The 22,685-nt window shown below is 48.9% G+C and overlaps 1 protein-coding gene across 2 annotated transcripts in view; it reads right to left on the reverse strand.

Moving 5' to 3' along the window:
• Nucleotides 1-22,685, reverse strand: part of ABCC8 (ATP-binding cassette, sub-family C (CFTR/MRP), member 8) — a 92,843-nt gene that overhangs the window by 3,974 nt on the left and 66,184 nt on the right. For both annotated transcript variants that reach the window (XM_006865795.1, XM_006865796.1), the window contains 17 exons: nt 21,644-21,676; nt 18,328-18,363; nt 17,687-17,785; nt 16,318-16,402; nt 15,560-15,640; nt 14,647-14,784; nt 12,939-13,064; nt 10,465-10,564; nt 10,020-10,261; nt 9,759-9,925; nt 7,056-7,125; nt 6,171-6,328; nt 4,447-4,539; nt 1,520-1,622; nt 857-970; nt 372-492; nt 136-266 (listed from right to left, as the gene is read on the reverse strand). In XM_006865795.1, coding sequence (XP_006865857.1) covers nt 136-266; nt 372-492; nt 857-970; nt 1,520-1,622; nt 4,447-4,539; nt 6,171-6,328; nt 7,056-7,125; nt 9,759-9,925; nt 10,020-10,261; nt 10,465-10,564; nt 12,939-13,064; nt 14,647-14,784; nt 15,560-15,640; nt 16,318-16,402; nt 17,687-17,785; nt 18,328-18,363; nt 21,644-21,676 — 1,897 coding nt within the window. The remainder of the gene's footprint in view (nt 1-135; nt 267-371; nt 493-856; nt 971-1,519; nt 1,623-4,446; nt 4,540-6,170; nt 6,329-7,055; nt 7,126-9,758; nt 9,926-10,019; nt 10,262-10,464; nt 10,565-12,938; nt 13,065-14,646; nt 14,785-15,559; nt 15,641-16,317; nt 16,403-17,686; nt 17,786-18,327; nt 18,364-21,643; nt 21,677-22,685) is intronic.

Below are 22,685 nucleotides of genomic sequence, written 5' to 3' on the forward strand. Positions count from 1 at the left end.
GAGAGGAGGGGAGGGGATGGGAGGGGAGGGGAGAGGAGAGGAGAGGAGGCCCGAGCCTCCATCCCTGTGTGGGATCTGAGCTGGGAGGTTGTGTGCCCACTGCTCACTACCCTCACGGTAGAGCTGCTGCCTCACCTTCTGTCCGGGGGAGATGAGGGCATTGACGTGCTTCAGCACGGGTTTCAGGGAGCTGTCGTAACGCACACTCAGGTTCTGGATTTGGATCTTCCCTTGGTCTGGCCAGTTTTGGGGGATCAGTGATGGTTCTGGGGGCCAAGATGGGGGTCAGTTAGAGGCTCCCTCAGGTCCCCAGCCCAATGCCTCTTCTCCTCTGGGCCCTTTCCCCAGGAATCCTCTTGGGCGCCCCTCACCCAGCAGCCCCTCATAGCTCTCTGCCTCGGTTTTCAAGAGCCCGTGGATACGTTTCACAGCCCCCAGCTGGATCTCCATGTCTGCCAGGTTCCTCACCATCCAGTTCAGGTAGTTGGAGACCTGTGGAGAAAAGGAGATCGAGGCAGCAAGCAGTCAGCCACAGACAGTGAGCACTTGGCCCTACACCTTGCCACCAGGATAGCTCTTCATAGCTTGAGGGACAAGGGGCCCTTAGATGCTTTTTGCTGCCCATCAACTGGCTATTAAAGGGGACACTCCTTGGAGCTAGAGGGAGGGTTACAATGAATTGAGTTCTTTCCCACCACCTCTTGGGCTTGGAGCTTGGGTGAAGAGGGTTCTGCCCTGCTTTCCTGCCCACATGGGCCCTCAAATCAGCTTAGAGTATGTTCTGGGGTGGTTTTGCTTAAGGAAGATGCCCTGTGATTCTCTGGTGTCGGACCCTCCCCTGGCCCAGCCCACTCACCATGAGGGCGTAGGTGAGGCCAAGGCCCACCAGGCCGGCAGAGAGCTCTCTGTGTAGGGAGTTAGAGATGGATGTCACAGCTGCAATGAGGACCACGCACGCACCGATGTACTCCTGCAGAGGGAGAGGAGCTGGCCTGGCAGCCTGGGGCTGAGACCACAGGCCCACCCTACCACATACTCACACGCCCTGCCAGGGCAGAGAGCAGTCCCACCAAGATTCAACCCCAGCCCCCACTCACTCACACACATACCACCGGATCACTCACAGGCCTAGCGTGACAACACGTGCCCACAAGGTAATGCTTCCTCTATCCCCCAACCACCTGTACACACCTGCACACATTTACCCCAACACCTGGCTCACATATATACACAATGAATGTGATTCTCTTCAAATTCAGCACAGTTAAATACACAACCATTCTTATACACACTTCAGATACACAACCCCACAGGCTGTGATATGGGGAGAGGGTCTCAGGATAGACACTGGTAGGACACTGAGGCTGGGCAGGAGGGCTCAAGAGTCCATTGCACACACACACACACACACACACACACACACACAATCCGGTGTCCCATATTTGACCCTTGGGCTGGCTCCACACCACTATCAGACACCCGTGTTCCAGGCCCCCGAGCAGGGGTGGGTAATACTTGCCATGCGAACTTCCAGCCATCTGTTGGCAGCTGTGAGGAATAGGGAGGCAATATTTTTGGAGTCAGTGTATTCGAGGAGCCTCTTCTGGAACCGGGCCTCATACCTGGAGGAAAGATGAAGAGGAGGGTCTGAAGGAGTAATGTTGGTTCACAAAGTTGCTCAGATTCTCCCTACCTATCATGTTGTAAAGTGTCATCGAGTTGGTTCCAACTCATAGCGACTTAGTGTAGGGTTTCTGAAGAATAGCTGATAGGTTTGAACTGCCAACCTTGTGGTTAGCAGTCCAGTGTTTCTCCTATAGTGCCACTCAAGGATTCCATTTTCTTCAAACTCTTAGTTATTTACTTCATTTCTTTAGTTGCTATGATCCATCTTTCTCTCACTAGACTGTAAGCTCCAGAAAGACCAAGATCACATCTGTTTTGTTCACTGATGTATCCTCAGAACCTAACACTATAATGAATATCAAATGAATGAATGAATGGATGAACGGAGCCTTACCTAGCCCTTTCAGGTAGGTCTCTCAGGACACGGGACTCTGGAGGGCTCTTTCCTACTCTTGTGTCACCATGTTCTCCCCTGAGTTACTGCATAAGACCTACCTCCTGGGCTGCTCCCATCACTTTCCTTGGCCACCTCCCTCAGATCTGACTGACCTGAGCAGGGTCCAGAGGAGAGGGCAAGAACACATGTTTGGTGAGGAATACAGGAATGAATGAAGAGAAGTCTCAGCACCACTGGACCTGCTGACTAATAGCGCTCACAGGGACTCAAGGTATGTCTTGTTGGGCATTGGCTTGTCACTCCCAGAAGTCATAACAAAGAAATTCTGCTTTGATTACTTCTGGGTGGAAAGAGTATGTCTGAATGATGTGTCTAATGGGTGGTGAAGTGAGTCTGAGGTGTGAGAGAGTTTGATTGCCCAGCCAAGGCAAGTATTACCCACCCCTGCGTGTGAGTGATGTGTCTGAGGTGAGTGTGAAATCATCCATCTAAAGGGTTTGAGGATGTGTGTGTTGAAGATGTGTGTGTGTGAGAAAGAGAGTGAGGTGGGCGGTGGGCAGGTTGGGGCACTCAGTGTATGAGGGTCTGAGGACCATGTGTGAGGGACAAGACTGGTGTGTGACGGATCTAAGGGTGAGTATACGCATGAGGATGTGTGACATGGGAGCTTCTGAGTATCTGAGGAAAGATTAGCTCTGGAGCCATGCAGACCTGGGCATGAGTGGGAGCATCATTCCTTACTGGCTGTGTCAGGATGAAAACTCCCACGTGGGCAGAAATAGTCTCTGTAAAACAGAGTCAAGTGCTAGGCATGGTTGAAACATTTGGGGAGAAAGCTGGGTCTCTCATGAATGACCAGAGGATTCCAAGCTCAACACTGGCAGCACTCGGTGTCTATGTGACCTTGGGTTGGTTACCTGCCTTAGTCTCCGTTTCTTTGTCTGTAGAATGTGGCTGCTCCTACCCGTGCCATGGGACTGTTGTGAGGATTAAATGCAATAATACATGAACAGCACTTGACAGTGTCTGGCACATGATAATACACAATCAGTAAGTGATAGTTAGCTTTCAATAGAGCAGGCCACTTGGCTGATACCAACAAAGCAGTCACACACAGGATGACTTGAAAGTCACCCATCATGTAAGAAGAGCAGGATGTGGAAGGCCTTGCTGGAGCACTTCCTCTGGCTGACCAGTAGCATCTAAGGACTCTGGGATCTACTCATAAGAGGGTCTGGCCCACACTAGGAAAGTTACAAACTCTCGACCCTAAGCCCAGCCTAAAGGCCTCTGGGGTATCATTTATAAGGGAGACATTACCAACACAAAGCAGAGCCTGGACCTGAAAGCTGAAAGAACAGGGGAAGTTCAGGCTTGTGACTTGGAGATTTTATGTGGAAGACACCATAGTCTTGTATGGGGCTAGGGGCTGTCCAAGGAGCAGGGTCAAGGCTGGGCTAGAACTCCGCTGCTTTGCTTTTCTTACGACTTAAGAGGCTGTCTTCTCACTGGCTGCTGAGGTCCCAGGGAATGAACAGAGGCAACGGTGCTGCTTTGGGGGTTGGGATGGGCTGGGCACCTCTCCCAGGGCAGCAACTGGCCTTGAAAGTTGGGAGGAGGAAAAGCAAGTCTCTCTGGAGTCTTGGCTGGTCCTACAGACCTGAGGTTACTCATGGACACAGGGCTTGATGTTGCATGGTCACTGCCACACTGCATAGCTGTGCCATCCTAAAAATAACCGAGAACCACTCTCTGGGTGAGAGCTGCCCTATAAATCAGCTGGAGGTTAAGCAATAGCTCCCTCCATTCCCAGGCAGCCTCTGTGTCTCCGTCCAGCACAACATCACCACTCAGAGTGCTGGGCAGGTGGTACAGTCACTGAAGCTTTTGGGGAGTCCCTCCAGCCAGGTCACTTGAGTCTCAGCTTCAATGACATTTCTTCCATGAAGCCTACTCTATACTCCCACAACCCCGGTCTCCTTCACTCAGACCAGCTGTCACATGGATTTGTCCTGGACTGCTTAGAGTCATGGGCTCCTCTGACTCAGTTCTGTCCTTCCCATGGGGATTAGCATATGGTATGTGCTCAGTCAGTTGGTTGAGTGAACAACTGGGTCCAAGTCTGGACTTTATAGGACCTGACACAGAGAGGTGATATAGCTGCTTTGAGCCTTAGTTTCCTTGTCTGTGAAATAGAAATAATCCCGCTCACCACCTAGGGTCATGGTGCATAATGAATGAATGGTCCGCTCTGGTGGAGATGATGTGGGCCTTGGGGTTGAGAGGAGGTTAAGAGAGGTGTGTCCCAGGTCTTACTAAAGTGAGCCCTGAGAATGAAATCTGATGACCTGTGACTCTGGGACCCCCCACACTACACCAGCCCCCTGCCCACACACTCCCCCAGAGGGAATCTAGACTCATACCTGAAGGCCCGGATGGTGGTGAGGCCTTCCACAGTTTCAGCAAAGTGCGAGAGCAGCGGGAGCTGCGTGGTGTCATCCAACTGCTGCAGGTCCCTGTGTGCGGGGAACAGAGTGGAATGGTTCAGGGGCAGGCTCAGGACACAGCCTGCATTTGAATCCTAGTCCCACCCACTACTAATGTGTACACAAGTGGCTTCCTGTCTCTAGACCTCAGTGCCCTCATCTGTAAAGAGGCAAGATGATGGCACCACTCTATGGAGCTGTTGCTAGACTGTGCATTTATGGAAAATTGAGGGAACATAGCATGGTAGACATGGCCATAGTTATCCCAGGCCTCCCCACATCTCTGCCAGGCTGTGCACATTTGCTGGACAACCTCGCTCCGATGTCAGGCTAGCAGGTGAGACAGCTGGTCAGAGGAAGCAAAAGATAACGCACAAACCTGTCAATGCACTGCCCCAGCCTGCCCCTAGCCAAAGTAGGTTTCTGCACATCACAGGCCCAGGTCTAAAGAACTCCTTGGGAGGAAAAGCCAGAGGTTTCCAAGGAAATAGAATCACTTGCTACTCCCCACAGCTGCACCTTAACAAAATACATTAGCTCCAGAAAACCAGGTTAGAATGGAGGAAGCAACTCCAGGGCCAGAGTGGTGTCAGAGGAACTGGACGGCTTCTCTGGCAGAAGAAATGAACTTTGTAGAACAGCTCCTTCGGCACTGAAAAAGCCACTGTAATTCTGTGAATAAGAATGCGCTATGTTCCTCGTGAGTACCAGGGGATTCTGGATCACATAGGCAAAAAGCCATTTATACAATTGTGGATCCTTATGGGCAAGGTAATTAGGGCCAAAATGGGTCTGAATTTAATTATTGCTGTTGCTTATCAATGTTTTGTCTCCGGTTTCTAACCAACTATGTTCCTGGGGAAAGGTACTTAACCTTTCTGACCACATCCCAGAGAAGAAAGACTTCTACGTTGCCAGTCAACTACACAACCCAAACTAAAGTTTCATGAAGCAAAACTCACTATTTCATTTAAAAAAAGGAGAAAAAAAATTGTTGGTTGTGAGCCACAATATTGATTTCATGATCCACTAATGGGTTATAATTGGCAGTTTGAGAAACACTAGCCTTGAAGTTCTTTAAAGTGTTCTCTAGAATTTGTTGACTGTATGAGTTAAATAGAATAACTCCCAGAAAGAACTTTCTAGAGAATATTCTTAGAAACTTTTGAGTAGAAAAGAGGGGAATGTGGCAAATGGAATAATTGAGAATAGCTGTGAGAGGCTGCCCCCCACTACACACACACACACACACACACACACACACACACACGACTTCCTGAATCACGTGGGCCAGGAGGTAATGATTACTTTAGCACCTCCCCTGTTAGGTGCCCTCTGATCACACTCCTTAGCAACCTGCCTGGTCACTGGAAGCATTTTGACAAAATGTTAAAAAGGCATAAACCTGTACCCACCCTAACCTAACAATTCCAATCCTGATCTTAACTCCCAAGGAACTGACTCTGGTATTCTTTGCGGTGTGTGGTGCTAATAAGTGGTTGTATTAGAGCAGTGGAATAAGAGTGGTTCTAGTTCTTTCTTTCTTTTTCTTTTTTTCTTTTTAAGACTATGACTGTACACTTTTATGATGCTCATGCATCTCCCACCCCTCACCCCGCCCATCACCCCCACCACTCATGACTGGCAAAGGCTTTCATCACCTGGATGCCACCCGGAAGTATTTCTGGATGAAGTAGCACACAATGGCCAGGGGCAAGAGGGCCACGAGGAACATGGGTGTGACATAGGAGATAACAGCCAAGGCTGAGACACAGAGCAAGGTAGAGCGGCTCAGACACTCCAGCGTGGATGGGATGTACTGGGGGAGGAGAAGAGAGGGAGGTGAGGTCCAGGCAGGGTTGAGCTCCAGGAAGAAAGACCTTAGAGAAGTCTATAGGCTCTTCTCAGGGAGTTTCTGTTCGCACAAGGAGCATCTTGCTCAATGAAAGAGGAAAGTCCTTCCTATAGTGTTAGGGCACATTTCAAAGCAACCATAGAGCCTAGTCCCATGCCTCAAGCCTGCACTTGAACTTGTCTTGTCTCACTGCACCTAAAGGCTCTGTGTGTTTTGGTGTTTTGTTATGTTCAGTGTTACCTGTCATCATGTCTTGCTTCCTTTATTTTATTACAGGCACACGTCTTAATTGCTACAGCTACACTGTAAACTCCCCTCGAACAGCGATCCAAACTTTCTGACCACCCAGCACAATGGTGAATAAAAAATACAGGCTGATCACATCAGACACCTTGAATCAGAATGTGCTGGAACTTTGCTGGAATGAACCAGTGGGGTCTCAGTTAAAATGCAAAGTGGTTTAGTTTCCCTCAGCCTTATGATGAGTCCTCACCAAAGAGACACAGCATCGTAGTTAAATGGGGACAAGGATTGAGGGAGACACTGATTTCCTCCCCCACCCCCCAGCAGGCCTCTGATCACCTGATCTGGGGAACTCGGCACCAGACAGGACAAGTCCCCTAGGAACTGGCCTCTCTCTGACGGGGGTGGGGGGGGTGGTGGTGCAGGGAAGAGGCACAGTTCTATGTACCTGGTCGATGGTGTTACAATCAGATGAAAATCTGTTCAGGATGCTTCCTAGGGGTGTGGTTTCAAAAAACCTAAGAGGCAAGCAGAAGAGCAGTTTATTCATTTGTTTATTCATCTATTTCCTGTTTATTGAATGAGAGTAGTTATTTAAGTGTCTCTGGAATCATGGGCAAAATGTCCAGAAAGCTGGTTCTGGTTCCCTGGGGGTGGTCACCTTCGCAGTTCTGCAGACATCTGGCCTGTGTCCCTGAGAATCCCCGCAGCCACCCAAAGGGTTGGCTGCCTGTTGTTAGCCTAAGTCCATGTGTAACTGCTGCCACCTTTCTGGGCTCCTAGGCTGGCTGGACTCACTCACAGCTGTCCCCCTGGGAACACACAGTCCCCTCCAAGGGGCAACCTGCCAGTGGAGCAGGGCCCTGGGGACAGACTGTCGGCTGGCTAACCCTGAGTCGGCCCAACCTCAACAACAGAATTCTAGAACCACAAATCTGGGGCAAACAGAAGATAAATAAACTTAGAGGCTATGCCAGTGGGCCATGGAGACAACTTAAGAAGCTGAAAAGTAAAAAGTGTCGTCAGATGGTAAGTCTGGCATTGACAAGGGGCCAGAAGCCTGTCTGTCCATTGTGGGTTTTGTTTGTTTTTAATGGACTTTCTTTAGTGTTATGCTTACAGACAGACTAAGCAGAAAGCACAGAGCTCCTATATGCCCCCTCCCCTCTGCATAGTGTCTCTCCTGCAATCAACAGCTTGCATTCCTATGGCATGTTATTATTAACTGAAGGCCATACATTGGGAGTCAAGCTTGTGTTGTAGGGTCTAAGAGGTTTCAACAGGAATCACTGGATGGCACAGTTAATTGTTAACTGCCAACTGAAAGACTGGTGGTTCAAACCCACCCAGAGGCACCCCTGGAAGAAAGACCTGTTAATCTACTTCCGAATGAAAACCATACAGCTCTCCTCTGCCACATGCAGGGGTGTCATGGGTCAGAGTTAATCTGTGAGTTTATGGGTTTTTCAAATACATAATCCTATGTGCATACAGACAGTAGCATACAGAACGGTTTATGGCTCTTAAAACATTCCACCCACTCATCCTTCCTCTCTTCCTGTGGTGACCATTGACTTATTATTACTTCTGTAGTCTGGGAAAGGTAAAACTATGCAGATAGCAAAAGGTTCAGTGGTTGCCTGTCATGTCTTTAAACCAGACTGACCAACTGAGCTGGCACTGGGCAGGGGCAACCTTAAAATGCCTTCACACCAAGAGACTAGCTACCTGAGTCCCAGTGTCAGAACCTGGGGGCTAGCTGAGGTGGAGAGAGGGTAGGGAAAGGCAGGGTTGGGCAGGTGGCACCTGTCTGGGGAGGAGAAGCTAACATTTACCCAGAGCCTGAAGACACTCAAACTGAAGGTGAGCTGACCATAAAGTGCCCAGCACGTTGGCTGAGCAAACTCTACTGGCGTTTTGCCTCCTGCACTGAGGACACTTTGACACACACTGTATCCTTGGGTCTTTCCCCCTAGCCAGTGACCAAAAAACCAACCCAAACTAGTTGAAACTGTGGAGTTGATTCTGACTCCTGGCGTCTTCATGTGCTACACAGTAAACCTGATCCGTAGGGTTTTCTTGGCTCTGGCAGTGTAATGGTTAAATGCACAGCTGCTGGCTGAAAGGTCTGAAGTTCAAACCCACCAGCCATCCTGAGGGAGAGAAGCCCTGGCTATCTGCTTCCATAAAGATTGTTGCTAAGCGTCACTGACTGTTATGACTCATTGTGACCCTCTATATGGTTTTCAAGGATGTAAATCTTTGCAGAATTAGAAAGCCTCATCTTCTTCTGTGGAGTGTCTGGTGGGCTCGAACCACCAACCTTGTGGTTCTCAGTCTGGTGCATATCCTACAGAGTCGCTGTGCTCCTATAAAGACTGTTGTTATTAAGTGCCACCCAGTTGTTTCTGACTCACAGCGACCTTGTATAGGGTTTCCAAGGAGTGGCTGGTAGATTTGAACCACCCCTCTTGTGGTTCAAATGACCCTGCGGTCTAGTGCTTATCTTAGAGCGCCATACCAGGACTCCATAAAGATTGTTGTTATTGTTAAGTGCCGTAGAGTCGGTTCCAACCCATAGTGACCCTGCATAGGGTTTCCGAGGAGCTACCGGTGAGCTTGAACCGTCGACTTTGTGGTTCAAACCAACATTACAGTCCAGCACATTAGCCCACAGTGCCACACCACGATTCCTCATAAAGATTGTTTTTGTTAAGTACCGTAGAGTCGGTTCCGACTCATAGTGACTCTATAGAGGATTTCCAAGGAGTGGCTGGCGAGCTTGAACCACAGACCTTGTGGTTCAAGCTGACCTCGCAGTCCAGCGCATTAACCCACAGCTCCACACAAGGACATAAAGATTACAACCTAGGAAATCCTATGGGGACAGTTATATTCTGCCCTATGGGGTCACTATGTGTCAGAATTGACTGAATGGTACTCAACAACTCTTTACAGAAACAGATTGCTGGAACTTTTTCCCATGGCACCACCTGGTGGCTTTGAAACACCAACCTTTTAGTAGCCCAAAGCGAACTGTCTGCATCCTCAGAGACACAGGTCATATATTCCCATCTTACTGATGGGAAAACTGAGGCTCAGAGAATGGTGACATGCCCACAGCCCCACCATGGCCAAGGGAGGGTGGTACCTCATGGGGGCCAGGATGATCCGGTTCAGCAGGCTTCGATGCAGCCTCTTGGCCACCTTCAGGCCTGTCCACTCCACGGTGACTGATGTGACGAGGCACAGTACGATGCCCAGGCTGCAGAGCACCGTGAACACCATGGCGTAGACCGTCTGGTCAAGGGAGCACTCCTGGGCCGGGCAGACAAGAAGGTGGGTCCCTGGACTGTCCTCTGGTTCAGCCCCCACCCTCACGGGGCCAGTGCTGTGGGGCAGCCGGCAGCACCTGGCTGAGGGAGCAGTTCCTGGCTGCGGGGCTCACGATCAGAGCACTGTCGGTCCACTTGGCCAGCCAGTAGTCGATGGCCACCAGAACCATGTGCTTGAGCAGCTGGGAGAAGACGAGCAGAGACAGGAGCAGGATGCCGGCGGAGGACAGGTACTTGGCACAGGCTCGCCATGGGATCTTGGCTCGCTGGTGCAGCACCGATGACAGGTTGTCTTCCTCCTCGCTCTCGGCCACCTCCTCTGCAGGCCGCAAGGACCCACCCTGTGGCTTCACATTCCTCTGGAGTTGAACCCAAGGGTATTTTATCCCACTTATAGATGGGAAATTTGGGGCACACAGGGATGTTGTCAAAGGCTATCTCACTACTTAATAACCCCAAAACTTAATACCCATGGTTGATCAGGTCTCAGGCCAGACTCACACCCAGCCCTACTGTTGATACCTTCCTCCTCTTCCTCATCCTGCAGAAGGCCATCTCTGGAGGACATGGCCCGGGGAAGTCCCTGGGATGGCTCTGTGGCTTTTCTCTCCATGACAATCTCCTGAAAGACAGACAGGGTTTACAGGGTGAAGAAAAGGAGAGTGGGCAGCAATTACCACTGGGCTGACCATTGTAAGGCTCCCAGGTTGCCCGGCCTACAGGCGGGCCCAGGCTAGTCCTGCTCGGAGCTGGGGAATGCCTGGCTGTGCTCTAGCCTGGCCTCCTGTACACTGGCCATCTTGACTCTTGAGGACCTTAAACCATAGGAGGAAGAAGAAGCAGTTATAGTTCAGGCCTCTGGCTGGGCTCTTTCCTACCATGATGAGTCTGGTCACTCAGCAGAGCTCAGAGGGTGATGGCCAGAGTGGGAAACAAAAAACAGCCTGAGGCTAGTGGTCAGAGGTCAGAGGTGAGCAGACTCAGACCAGAAGGTTCTAGGGTTCTACTAGAGGCAGCAAGGAGCCCAGGAGTCCGGGTTCTAATCTCAGTGATAACTCATGGCCCCTCCTTCAACAATCACTGAGCACAACTCTCAGTCAGGCTCTGTGCTGAGAGCTCTAAGTGGGTTATTTCATTTATTCCTCACGGCAGTGTACGGAGGTGGGTTTTATTATTCTCATTTTACTGAAGGGGAACTGAAACCTAGAGACCATGAATACCCTTGTGCAACTGAGATTTGAAACCAGGTCTGCTTGTTATGAAGCCCACAGCCTGGGGCCAGGTTCCACAGAACATCTAAAAGGAGAGGAGAATCCAGAATCTTGTCCTCAAGGCCCTCCTAATTATTTCTAGGAGACACTGCCAGTCAGAGGAATGCCAGTAACAAAATTGCTTTGTGTTTGAACAGAACTTTCAAATTAACAAAGTCCACACTCAGGACCCATCTGAACCCCAGGCAGTCCTAGAAGGAACCTGAGGCCCAGAGAGGCCACTCCGAGACAGGACTGGGGCCCAGTTCTTTCTAAAGCTTTCTCTGCTGTCTAAGGCTCCCTCCAGCCACTCTTCCTATCCTTCCGCTCCTATCTCCGGTTCCAAGACCTTTTGTGACCACCAGCATAGCAACAGCCTATCCTTTGCTCACCAGGCTGACAGCTAATAGCCCAAGGAGCCAGGTGATGAGGCTGAAGTGCCTGCATTTTAACAAAGAGCTCTTGCTCTCAACCCACTCAAAGAGTGAACTGAATGGTGGAGTTATAGGCTTAAAGAAAGAGAACTTCAGGAGGCTGAGAGCCCCTAAATCACAGCCTGCGTCGGGCTTTTTTGTGCCCATGGGTAGACAGGACCCACATTTGACAGAAAATGTGCTTCCCAGTCTGCCTCACCAGCCCCCTGAATGAACCAGCAAGAAGTCCAGCATTTCTGGGGCCCTGAAGGGATGGCCAGAGGATGTCAGCCAGTCCTGTGCCCTCCTCCCACCACTTCAGGATGTATCTGACTGTGCTGGCTGATATTTAATTCTTCACACAGCCAATAGGGTCTACTCAGTGAACCATGTAGACAGGTACTGTAGGGGACACACCCACATTTGTCTTGCTCAGCATTTTCTCCTATCCATTCATTATTCACTAGCTAATAGTGCTCCACCATCCCTGTTGGGAATCACTTTCTCCCATTCTTAGTCTCTGTGATTCTGATGGGGATGATCATTTTCCCTGGCTCCAGGGTGGGCATGTGACCCAGCAGTGGCCAATCATCACATTCATCACTGGTTACCATGATTTGTTCAGAGGTGGGCATATGACTAAAGTGGACCAATGAGAGTCTGCCCCAGGGCATTTGCTGACCAACTGAGAAAAAGACACTCTTTCTTCTCTTTGTTGACCTCTGAGCTGGGAGAATATAAACCCGAGATACTGAAGGCTCTCACTGCCACCAAGAGAATGAAGCCAATGTTCAGGGCGTAGAGCCAAGAGAAGGGGAGAAACAGAATGCTGATGGCGATGGCACTGTTTGGCCCTCTAGACCCAGCCACACCTGAAGTTATGATATATCTGGACTTCTTCATTTTATTGAACCAATAAACCCTTGTTATTGTTATGTGCCGTGGAGTCGGTTCCGACTCATAGTGACCCTGTACAGGGTTTCCGAGGCTGTAAATCTTTACAGGAGCAGAAAGCCTTACCTTTTTCCCGCAGAACAGCTGGTAGTTTCTTACTGCTGACCTTGCAGTTCGCAGCCCGATTCATAACCACTATGCTACCAGAGCGCCTTAATAAATAAACCCTTAGCTCCCTCTTTTTTTCTTTGCTTAGCCATTTTGAGTTGATTTTCTGAAACATGTAACTAAACATGTAACACAGTCCTGGCTCTCTTCAGCTAGGGGCAAGTTCACAACCAGCTGCTGTATCTGTCCTTCGAGGACTTCCAGGGCCAATGGTCTTTTATGAGTTCAGGTTTCAGCAGAACCTTTTCCTCCCGATCCACAGTGCACTCACCTTCTCCAGCTCTTGGTCCTGCCGGTTCATGAGGGTCTTCCAGTGCTCAAAGAGCTGGCTCTCAGACCTCTGGAAGTCCTTGAGTGTGCCCTCCCTCTGGATGGTGCCGTCCTTCATGGCAATGATCTGAAAAGACATGCTCCCACCTGACCGAGGGGACATGGTGGGACACATGTCTCTTTCCTCACTACAAACAGCCTCCAGCTCACCCACTGCAGCTGGCCCAAGGGTGATGACTTATTCCCACCAGTGTGTCCCCAGGATTCAGCGTTGGGAACATCTGGAGGTGATCTGCAGTGAATGTCTTGTGGTTGGCAAGGTTTTTTTGTTTTTGTTTTGTTTTTGACATATAAGAGCAGAAATTTATTTTCTCACGTTCTGGAGGCCAGAATTCTGAATCGAGGGTGTCACAAAGCCATAATTCCCAGGAGGCTATAAGAGGGAACAGCTAGCTTCGTTTCCCTTGCTCACTATGAGAAGGCTTTCTGGTGGTGCAGTAGGTTAAGGTTGGTCAGGTTTTGTAGATCACAATCCTGCTCAAGCTAGTTGGTCACCCTCAAGAACTCTCCCAGTGAATTTTTTCATACATTTAATGGGCTAATGGCATACTACTCTTAGCTACTTTGGATGGCAGGTTTGGTAGGTTCCATCAGTGCTTGGCGAAACATCTGTTGGACTAAATGTATGTGGTCACACCTTTTTGAAGTCAATAAAACTTGTCTCATTGAAAACACTCAATGATATCATCATTAGACTTGTCTTTCATTCAGACACCTGTCCCTACTGCTTCCACTTCCACCTACCTCACATTGGGGTTTAGGAAGAGACACCTGGAGACCTATTATGTCAGTAACTGGACACCTGTGCTTTGCCTTCTTTAACTCAAGACTGGCCTGAACTACCCCACTCAGGCCACTACAGAAACTCAGAAATAAACCTTCTGCACCTGTTTTAATAGTTTCTTTTGAAAAAATCTGGACTTTTCTTTTTTGGTCTTCTTATATTGGAGGATCTCATCATATATGGATTTATTTGAGCAGGGTCACTGGCACGGATTTCAAACTTGGGGGTGGGCCTACACTTTTGCTGATCAGGGGCAAATTAATACAGGGAATTAGTCAGGCAAGTGAGTTCAAAAGTCACCTGATTTGCATTTAAAAAATCAAGTGCTATCTAATGAATCCAAGTCTGCACTCTGCATTTTATAGGAATTTAGTTAATGTGGGGTTTCACAAAATTGCAGTTTATTGACTATACTGAAGTTTCTGTTACTACTGCCATGGTTTATTTCTCTGTTTTCCATAGGATCTGAACTGAAACTCATCCACCTCTGGTAAGTCTGAAGGTAGGAAGGCTGAGAGTGGCCTATGGCTCCCTTCCAAATGGGAACTCTTCCAAGTGGCAGGGCTCAGCAGAAGGCAAGAACTGAGGGCCTGCTTCCTTCTCAGCATACTTCAGCTGTATTAACAGGGACCCCAGGCTCAGATGGGCAAGGCCCCTGGATCTAGGTGATATCTAACTCCCAGCCTGTGTAGGGCCTCTCTAAGCTGCCCAGTCTGGTGCCACCCAATCTGCATGAAGCTGTCCAATGCCAATCTCTCCTGCTTCACAGCCCTCAGTAATGGTTACCAACACACTTGACTTCTTCACAAATGCCTGATTACCATCTCCTCAGCCCTCCACATCCTGACCTTCGTGGAGCCCTCACCCAATCTGCGTGGGGCAGGTACTGTAGTTTGTGGGTCACTAGGACCACTGTCCTCTTGTCATCCCGGAGAAGCTCAAGAATCCCAGCCTGCATCAGGTGATCGCTGAGATGGATATCCAGAGCTGAGAAGGGGTCATCCTGGGTAGAGGAAAAAGGGGAGGAGCAGGTACAGGAAGAAAGATAACAGTCAATATAAAAACAATCAGAGTTACACCAGCTCTGGTCCAGGGCCTGTCACTAATTAACTTGTGTAGTCTTTGGACAATTTATCTGAACTATCCAGGTCACAGTTGCCTCATCTTAAAGTGGGCTGTTATCAGTTATCACTCTCAAACAGATTTAATCACTCACCATCCTTACTCTTGAAACCCCAGTGGCTCCCCATTATCTATAAAGTCAAAATTCCTGCTCAGACTTCTTTTCTGGTCTCACCTGTCACCCGCCCCATCCTATACTCCAGGGCTCCAGGGGACTTGGCATTTCAGACCTTTGCCCAAGCTGTCCCTTCTGCTCTAGCTTTTGTTCGCCTGGTGAACACTTATTCATTCTTCAGTACTCCATCGAAACTCAAGCCCTTCCTGGGCCCTGTGTCTTGGAAGTGTGCTTAGTGGGGAGTGTTTGCCTGTATTCAGGGGAAAGGAATAAAGTTGGGATTGGGGACCTGAGGCTTGTTGTTCCAACTCCCTGTCCAAAGGGCTTCCCTCTTTCCTTCTGTGTTAACTAACTGAGGATTCAAGGTCTTCTTCCAGGAAGCTCTCCCTGATTTCTCCGGCCTCATTGCCGATTTCTTGGACAATGTTTCTCACAGTCTAAGCCATATACTTTGGCCCTGAATTGAGCTGTGACTCCTAATTATAAATGAACTCTGTTCCTCTTAATCTTGGAATCCCCAAGGCTGGATTGGAGCACTCACCAAGAAGATAACATTGGTGTGCTGATAGAGGGCTCGGGCCACACTGATGCGTTGGTGCTGACCCCCAGACAGGTTGATGCCCTGTCACCAAAGAGAAGGACCAGGTCATATCCTCATGGCCCTTCCAGTGGACCACATGCAGGCCTATTTGACTGTAAGCTCTTTGGGACAGAGGCCTGGCTCTATCTACTCTTTGCTCCCTCCTCTCCTTGCATACAGAAGGAACATGCTTACTGACTTCATTTGGAAATGTGGGAAATGATGCCGAGTTCTATGAAGACTCATCATGCAAGTCTAGGGGTCCTCTAACCAGTGAAAACCAAGACAGAGAACATAAGGATTCAAATCATACACATGGAGGCCTGTTAGCAGGGAGGACTGCGATGGAGTCCTATTTAAGGTGACTGAAGAGGGGCTCCACCTAGAGAATGGACACAAACAACATCGTCCCAGGTCTAGCACAGAGCCCACTTGTCATCTGAATGACTCTAGGTTAACTTTTCCCACCGAGAAGCCCTAAAAACCTATCAAGGACAACCACCAATCAGCGAGGGCTCAAGGAAATCATTTGTTAAAAATGATTCTCACTGGAGGCAACTCTGCAGCCTTCAGACCTCTCCTATTTCTCAGTTCCCTGCTCTTCCTGAGGAGGCGTTTGAAAGTATGATGGAGATGGAGAGGAGGAAGACCCATGAATGAACAACAGGTGAGGTTGAGGGGTTCAGCTTTGAAAAAACCCTTTGGAGGTTGCTACTAACCCGTTCTCCTATCTGAGTCTGGTCTCCATGAGGCAGAATGTCGATGTCCGGCTGCAGGGAGCAGGCTTCAATGACCATCTTGTACCTGGAGTGGGTGGGGGTGGGGGCACGGTTGACTGGCAGGGCCAGAGTTAGGCCTGAGCACTTGTTAAGGGTCATTAATCTCTGGGCAGCTGTGCCAGGCCAAGCAATGGCTTTAATGGGTCTTCCACTGGGTGCAAGCAAATATCATGTGAGCTAGAAAAGACATGAGGCCAGCACCTCACACAGTCTTGGAGCAAGTTAAATATTTGAAGGATGGAAATGAATGGGCATAAATATATACCAAGCAAGTGACAAGAGAGGCCCCACGGTTGCCGTGTAGTGGAAAAAGCTGCTGCCAGAGTCCATGCTCAGGGTATTGTCGGGAAAATCACTGTTTAGGCGCTAATGATGATGGCTGGTCAAATATTTGCCCAGTCTGTTATGCCTCCCTCCCTAGCCCTTGGCCTGGGCAGGTGGCAGCCAGGGCTCACGGAGGCTTCAGAGTATCTTGGTGACGAGCATGTATATAGGTGACAGGCAGCCTTGGATTTGAGTTCCTTTTCTGTCATTTACTGCCAGGGTGGTCTTGAGCATGTTGCTGAACTTCCCTGAGCTCATTCATAAAATGGGAATACTAATTCTCTATTGCGGTTGAGTGCATTCGGACTTCTGGTGGCCCCATGTGTATAGAGTAGAACTGAACCCAGAGGGCTCTCATCGCTGTAATCTTTTGGAAGCGGATCACCAGGGCTTTCTTTCAAGGGGCTTTTGGGTGGATTTGAACTTCTACCCTTTCAGTTAGCAGGCAAGCACTTAACTGTTTGCTTTACCCAGGGACCCACTGGGGATAATAACAGGAACTGCTGATTGAGGCTGTCATCAGCATTAGAGGAGATAACGTGAACAAATAGTCTGGCACTGTGCCTGGTACATGGTAAGTAAGAACTCACTAATATTGGCCATTGTTATCACTAAAGGGAAATAATGTGTGAGTCTTGGAGTTGGAGTGGGGGGGAGGGGCAAAGAGGATGGCCAGGCAGGGGCTGAGGAAGACTTGTGATGAGTGGGGTCAGCCTTCCTACCAGCTCTGGGGCCTTATGAGAACACAGCACCTCCCTCTCCTCCACAGAAGCTGAGCTGACCCAGTGTCCGGCTCTGTTTCCAAATGGACCATATGGAATCATCTGGAAACCAGACCAGCAGCCCCTAGAGCAGGACATCTGGGCGTGGGTGATTGATGAAGAGGCAGAGCAGCTTCCTGAGGCTGTGGGGACTAAGTAGACTGGTTAAAGCTGTCATGACCATCCTTCCTGTCCCAGCCCACCTCCCTCCAAAGGGCTTCTACCGTTGCTTGTTGAAGGGACTCTCAAAGGTGATGTTCTCCTCCACAGTGGCATTTAGCAGCCATGGCTTCTGAGAAGCATAGGCCACAGGGCCTCTCTTCCTGGAAAAAGAAGGGGAATGGAGTCTCAGGGGCTGTAAGGCAGTTGTCAAACTGATGGCCTAGACTGGGGCAAGGGTGGGGCAGTGCTAAGAGGGGAAGGTGCCATCAGAATCTGCTTTGGGTGGCCTCTGGTGGCTTCTCTCTCTCTCCCCTCTACACAGAGCCAAGGAAGGGCTTCAAGTGTAGCCAGAGAGGGGTTTCAAGTATGACCACATCAAGTAAAAACTCAAGCCCTGCCATCTTGCCTTCTTAGAAGCTCCCATATAGCTAGACTTTGAAAGCAGAACCTAGGAAACAACATTTAGTGTGATATGATTTTTGTTTTTTTTTGAAGACCAAAAAAAAAAAGGTAACTGACTAGGAGAAAAGACAATCTCAGGGAAAGGGAGCAGCTTGGTGGACAAAGGCAGCTTGGCTTCCAAATTATTACCCAAAGGAGCCCAAGTCCTCTCAGGCCTCCTCCCAGCATCAGGACCTGGACTTAGGCTCCATGGAGCCCTTTGAAGAGCCTGTCCTGGAGGGTAAATCCCAGGACATTGTACCTGATGTCCGAGTCAGCTGACGTCTCCCGCTCGGGGCTGCAGCAGGGGAGAAAACACACATCTTCAGGCTCAAAGTGAGCAGACTGCATCCTCCATGACCATTTTGAGCTCCCTCAAACCCCAACATGAATGTGTCTTTATCATCCCTGTGACCAATCTGCAGCCACACATACATGGAGAAGTGTGGGGAGTGGACCATGGTCATCCTGGGGAACCACCATTACCTGAACCTGTGTGGCATCCAGAATAGGCAAATGGGTGTGTGAGGAGGGCCTGGGGACCTGGTCAAGTAAGAGAGAGAATGTGGGAAAGGCACCATTGATTCCTCGGAGGACAAACTTCCGAGGCAGAAGAATATGAGGCCTCCTCATTGGAGTCCTGGTATGGTGCTGTGGGCTAATGCAAAGTCATTTGAAGTGCAAGGTCGGTGGTTCAAGCTCACCTTAGAAACCTATATACAGGGTCGCTATGGGTCAGAATCGACTTGACAGCACTTAACAACAACACTGGGTTCAAGTAAGCAGGTCAATGTCTCAGACTGACAGCTCAGACAGGGCATGCTCCCTGGGCAGCCCAGGCCTGTGGCATCAGAGCCTGCTATGTGTGGGTGGGAACTCGGGGTAGCAGCTAGAGCTATCAGGGCTCCAGGCAAGCTTTGAAGTCCCACGTGGCCCTGTCAGAAGACAACCATGGAATCTGAAGGACCTGCCAGAGAAGGTGCCGTCAGCTACAGTACCCACGTGCCCTGGACTGCCCTGAACTGTTCCCGTGTTAAATATTCTGTCCCTTTGTTCTCATGCTTGCCACATACCATGAGGTCTGATTTTGATTCAAGTAATATGATCACTATGACTAGAGAGGCCAGGCTTGTCATCACACCCTGGTACTTGGGGACAAGGTGGGAGAAAGGGCAGAGACAATACAGGGAAGTGAAACTTCTTTATATTGGAGGGTGACAGCCCAGAGCTTACACTGATTTACAAAGTGATGTCGACTTCACACACCCCTAGTGTGTCTCCCGTGTCCCTGGGAGGAGGTGACAGGAGGAAAGGTTCAGAGGGTCTCAGAACCTCATTAATCTGTTTCACTTGGATATTTTTAGAGCTGTACGTTGAACATAAATTCACACGCCTGACTTTTTCCTGTTTGGCCTGAGATTTGCCCATCCCATCTCCTCAGAGCTGTGCTGAACTTCTTTTTTCATTTCCTCCTGCAGGATAAGCACTGGACTGTGAACCACGAGGTCAGTGGTTTGAGCCCATGAGCTGCTCGGCAGAAGAGTGATGAGGCTTTCTGCTCCTGCAAAAATGTACAGCCTCAGAAACCCTGCACAGCATTGCTATGAGTTGGAACCGATGACACTTAACAACAGTAAAGAGCTTTTCGAGACATTTCCCCCCTAGTTATCCTTTCCTTGCAAAAATTTTTTTTTTTTTTCAATTTAGTATTTTCTATGCTATGCTGGAAAAGGATATCATGTTTGGTAAGGTGGAAGGGCAGAGAAAAAGAGGAAGACCCCCATTGAGATGGATTGGTCAAGTGGCAGCATTGAGGGACTCAAGCGTGGCAACAGTAGTGAGGTTGGCCCAGGATCAGGCAGTGTTTCGTTCTGTTGTGCATAAGGTCACTATGAGTCGGTACTGACTCCATGGCACCTAACAACAACAACATGCTCCATACAATATGCACTGGACTGCCAACTACAAGGTTGGCGGTTCAAGCTCACCAGCTGTTCCAAGGAAGAAAGATATGACTTTCTTCTCCCACAAAGATTTAAAGCCTCAGAAACTGCATACAGTGCCACTATGATTTGGAACCAACTTGACGACACTTAATAGTATATTCACAAAGTTGTACAACCATCACTACCATCTAATTCCCATAAACATTTTTGGTGGTGGTGTTGTTAAGTGCTGTCCAGTTGGTTCCTACTCATAGCAACTGTGTAGAGGGTTTCTGAGGCGTGGCTGGTGAATTTGAGCCTCTGACCTTATGTTCAAACTGACCTCGAGGAGGAGTGCTTATTTTCGGGTGTCACATCGCCCCAAAAAGAAATCCTGTACCCATTAGCAGTAGCTGCCTCTTCCCTCCCTTCCTTCCAGCCTCTGGTTGTTGTTGTTGTTAAGTGCCGTCGAGTCAATTCCGACCCATAGCGACCCTGTATAGGGTTTCCGAGGAGCAGTTGGTGAGCTTGAACCACCAACCTTGCAGTTCAAACGGCTTTGCAGTCTGACGCATTAACCCACAGTGTCACACCAGGACTCCCCAGCCTCTGGTAATCATTATTAATTAACTTTCTGACTTTATCTGCCAGGAAATTTTAATACCACAAACACACTGTTTTTGTTTGTGGAGTTTGGCCTTGTGGTGGGCCACACACCTTGTAACAGTGAGGATTTTTTTCTTCCCCAAGAATCAATTTTTGCTCCCATTGAGAACGCATGTCTTAGACTTGTGCCTCTGAAAGTAGATACGTGTTACTCTGAGTTACCTAATGTCTCTTCTAGTCAGAGTCTGTAAATCCCACCAAAACAGTGTTTCTGCCTTGCTGGGTCTGTGTAAGAGAAGGTGAGAGAAGATACTGATAGGATGATATGATTCAGCAGAGTTCATTGTAATTGTAAAAACTTGAAGCTTTAGCATGGGTTTAAAATGAGCCATCTCAGAAGCAGCAGTGGGGGATCTCACTACCACCAAAGAAGTAGAGCCAGGAGTGGAAGGCTTCCTTTGGACCCTGACATCACTGCATATTGAAGCTCCGAGAACCAGAGACAGAAAGTCATGACTTCAGAGGAGGGGCAGAGGAGCAGCAGCCGCAGAACCAAGAACCAGAGCACAAGACAGAGCAGTGGACTTCCCAGATCAGGAAGCAAGTAAAACTGAGTGACTTTGGGCAGGAAATTTGCTTATAGAATGGGGTGCCTCCAGGCACCTAAGTGGGGAAACTAGGTTTGCTGATCCCTGAGCTACAGCTGAGTGACTTCAGGCTGAGGCTTATGTGGAGTGGTTATGTCCTATGCGTATTTATCAGCCAGCAGCTGACTGGAACAGCTGTGCCCTGAGCACTTTCTGATCTTGTATTAACTAATAAACCCCGTACTGGGAGTATGGTGCCGGAGTTCTGTGTGGCCAATGCAACGATTGTCAAACCCAACTGAGAAGTAGAGAGGGTTGTGGGAGGAATGGTTGGTACTTCATTGTTTGTATGTAGCTGCACACCCTGATCCATATTCAGCATTCCCCACTTCCTAGGGCCCCCATACCCAGCCCTTTCTCTTTGTCAAGACCCACTTCCAACCCAGCCCCAAGGTAGTACCTGGCATCCTCTCCCGTCTCGCTGTCAGGAAGGCTGTTGGAACACAAATGGAAAAGACCAATACTAGTTACTTCCCATCCACTTGCCATTCTCTCCAGCACACTGGGTCTCTGGAGAGAAGAAATCCCTAGCTCCCCTCCCAAATCCTCTAACCAGAGGACCCCCAGTTGGTGCCCTTGGGGTACAAACTGCTCTTCTCACTCTCTGTCCCTTCCATAGCACCTGGACAGGCTCCTCAATACAGTAGGCGCTAATCAGTGGTTGTGGCATTGATTTGGAGCAGCAGTGTTTTTGGTTGGGCATCCAGATTGTTCAGTGTGACCTTGTTTAATAGCTGGGAAAACTAAGGCTTAGAGAGGAAAAGTGACTTCCCCAAGGTCACAGGCATTTCAATGGTGTTTTCCAAAATGTAGCTTGGGAATTGAGTCTGAAATAAGGTTGTTGCAATTGCATTAAAGAAGAAGAAGAATAGAAAAATATCAGTGTGCACTGCATGTGGCCAAGATATATATATTTTTGTGAATTAAAAAATTTATCTATCAGTGCATGCCTGTATTGGACTATGATGAAAAAGCATTTCATATTGTAGATTACAGTAAAGTTTTTTGGAAAACACTGAGTGAAGTAACTTTGATTTTGGTGCCAAGTTTGCCAGTGCTCTTTCCCCTAATTCCAGCCACCTCTGACCTTCCCAGAAGCAGTCCCTGCCCATGAAACATGTGTTTTGGAGAAGAACAATTTGCTTTCTTTCCATACAAAAGATCCTACTTTAATAATGCCGCAAATGGTCAACGTTTATTGAACTGTTAAAAATAGGAGCTCTGGTAGCATAGTGGTTACGAATCGGGCTCTGAACCTCAAGGTCAGCAGTTCGAAACTACCAGCTGTTCCACAGGAGAAAGATGAGGCGTTCTGTTCCTGTAAAGAATTATAGCCTCGGAAACCCTGTACAGGGTCTCTATGGGTCGGAACCGACTCCATGGCACATAACCACTTTAATAATACCCCAAATGCCAACATTTATTGAACTATTCTTCACAAA

The sequence above is a fragment of the Chrysochloris asiatica genome, unplaced genomic scaffold (genome assembly GCF_000296735.1).
Source record: "Chrysochloris asiatica unplaced genomic scaffold, ChrAsi1.0 scaffold00083, whole genome shotgun sequence".
Classification (NCBI taxonomy): Eukaryota; Metazoa; Chordata; class Mammalia; order Afrosoricida; family Chrysochloridae; genus Chrysochloris; species Chrysochloris asiatica.